Source organism: Bison bison, unplaced genomic scaffold (genome assembly GCF_000754665.1).
Source record: "Bison bison bison isolate TAMUID 2011002044 unplaced genomic scaffold, Bison_UMD1.0 scf7180017845651, whole genome shotgun sequence".
Taxonomy (NCBI): domain Eukaryota; kingdom Metazoa; phylum Chordata; class Mammalia; order Artiodactyla; family Bovidae; genus Bison; species Bison bison.
In genome coordinates, this window is record NW_011476224.1 from 44,170 (window position 1) to 46,091 (window position 1,922).

At 65.3% G+C, this 1,922-nt stretch overlaps 1 protein-coding gene across 1 annotated transcript in view; it reads right to left on the reverse strand.

The window, feature by feature from the left end:
- Positions 1–1,922, reverse strand: part of LOC104985883 (cyclin-G-associated kinase-like) — a gene marked incomplete at its 5' end in the record, with an annotated part of 31,747 nt that overhangs the window by 8,710 nt on the left and 21,115 nt on the right. The window contains 3 exons of the mRNA XM_010836279.1: positions 1–180; positions 268–411; positions 845–1,038. Of these exons, the coding sequence (XP_010834581.1) occupies positions 1–180; positions 268–411; positions 845–1,038 (518 nt within the window). The remainder of the gene's footprint in view (positions 181–267; positions 412–844; positions 1,039–1,922) is intronic.

Here is a 1,922-nt window from a genome sequence, read left to right on the forward strand (position 1 = left end):
CGCTGTCGTCCTGTGGGGCGGCAGGGGCGGGCACGTCCTCATCGCCTGTGTCCCCGCTCTCCGCAGAGGGTGTCGGGGCTTCCTCGTCCGATGGCTCACTCACACAGCCGTCCTCGCCCACAGCAGAGGGACCCTCCTCGGCCAGGTGACCCTCCGGGCCCACAGTGGAGTCCCGGTCCTCTGCAAAGAACACAGCAGGACAGCTGTGGCTCAGCACGAGGGGGCGCCGAGGGGAGCCCCAGGGGGCAGCCAGACCCACCGACCCACCCCGCCAGTCCAGCGTGTGCAGGAAGTGGTCAGCATCCACGCTGCTGTGCGGCGAGTCTGACTCGGGGGGCTCGGCATCCGCGGGCCCGGCCTCGGCGTCGTACTGTGCGGTGGACCCAGGCTGCCTGGGGAGCTCTGGCTTCCCTGCAGGAAGAGGGGGTGTCAGGCCCCCCACTCAGGGCTCCAGGACCAGGCCCAGGGCTGGGACAAGCTTCCACGTCCAGAACCCACAGGACAACCGATGCGGGCCCATCTGTGAATGGATACCACTGCTGCCCGAGGCTGCCCTGGGTCACACGTGTGCACACGTGTATACCCGTGCACACAGATGTGCTCACAGAGGTGCACGTGCTTTTTAGGAATACTTAGCTATACCTCATGTTAAAAAATGGAGAAAAAGCCCGCCAAGAACACAGGCAACCTGTACTGTGGCCAAGGGAGCCCCAGGGTCACCACCGGCATGCTTCCGGCGCCCACTCAGAGGCGCTCTGGAAAGAGGCCTTGATCCCGCGGACGGGGGTCACCAGGATGACCTCTGCAGGGGCCCCGCAGGCGTGCCCTCAACGCTGGATCTCACCAAACTTGGACAGGACGTCTTGCTGCTCCTCCCGGCTGGAGAAGAGGATCTTGGGGTTCAGCCCTCGCAGGCCCGCACCCTCCCAGGGTGGGGCCTCGCGGCCGGGCGTGTCTCTGGGCCCCACCTCCACCTCCAGGCTCACTTGGAACAGGTCGGGGTACTTCTCCCGGATGTCGCAAGCGTCCAGGTCGTACCTGCAGTTGGAGGCCAGGCGCACGTTAGGAAGGACCGCAGGCACGTCCACCAGGACGCAGGCACGGGGCAGGGCCAAGTTCTCGGCGGGCACCACACCCGCACCTCATGCTCTGGACATGCAAGCCACCACCGAGCAAAAGGTCAGAGGGGCCTGCGGGGTCTGTGTGCAGCAAGACCCGACCACACCCTCAGGGCAGGAGCCCAACTCCCGTCACCCCTCAGGTCCTGGGCTTCAAATCGGATCAGGCTCTCAGGTCGTAAAATGCAGGTTCAAATAAAAACAATGCCATCCATCCTGGCAAAACCCCTGTGAACAGACGTCCACAAACCAAGACCTCTGGGAGCTGCTGCAGAAACAATGGCCTACCCCCATGGGGTGGGAGCAGCCTGGCCACGGCAGCCAGCTCACCGGGCAGCCTGAGGCCCGCGGCCCTCCACCTGCGGGGAATTCCAGCCTGCTCCTCCCCGCCGAGGGCACCTGAGGACGGCACTGACGCACCCCAGTTCCTCAGCCGGCAGCAGGGCCACAGCGGGTTCTTCGCTGATCTCTGTTCGCGTTACTTACTGGTCGTGCGTGTAAAAACAGGAAGGCGACGAGAGGAGGAGCTAAAAAGGAGTGGCAGGTCCCCGAGGGCCGGAGGTGTCGCGACCCAACAACACGGGGTGAGCAAGCACGCGTGACCCCAGAGTGACGTCCCCCAGTAAGTCCTTCCCATTCCTCATGGCCCTGGCCCCCTCTGCGTGATGAGGGAACCAGGGGCCTCTGCGGAGTGAGGCCAGGCCCATGTGGGTGCAGGCAGAGCGGCTGCCAGGCCGTGGGGCTCTCCTTCGGGTCCCGGTGGGGCGCCCCCAGAAGACGACACAGGGACAGTCAGCCGTCGGG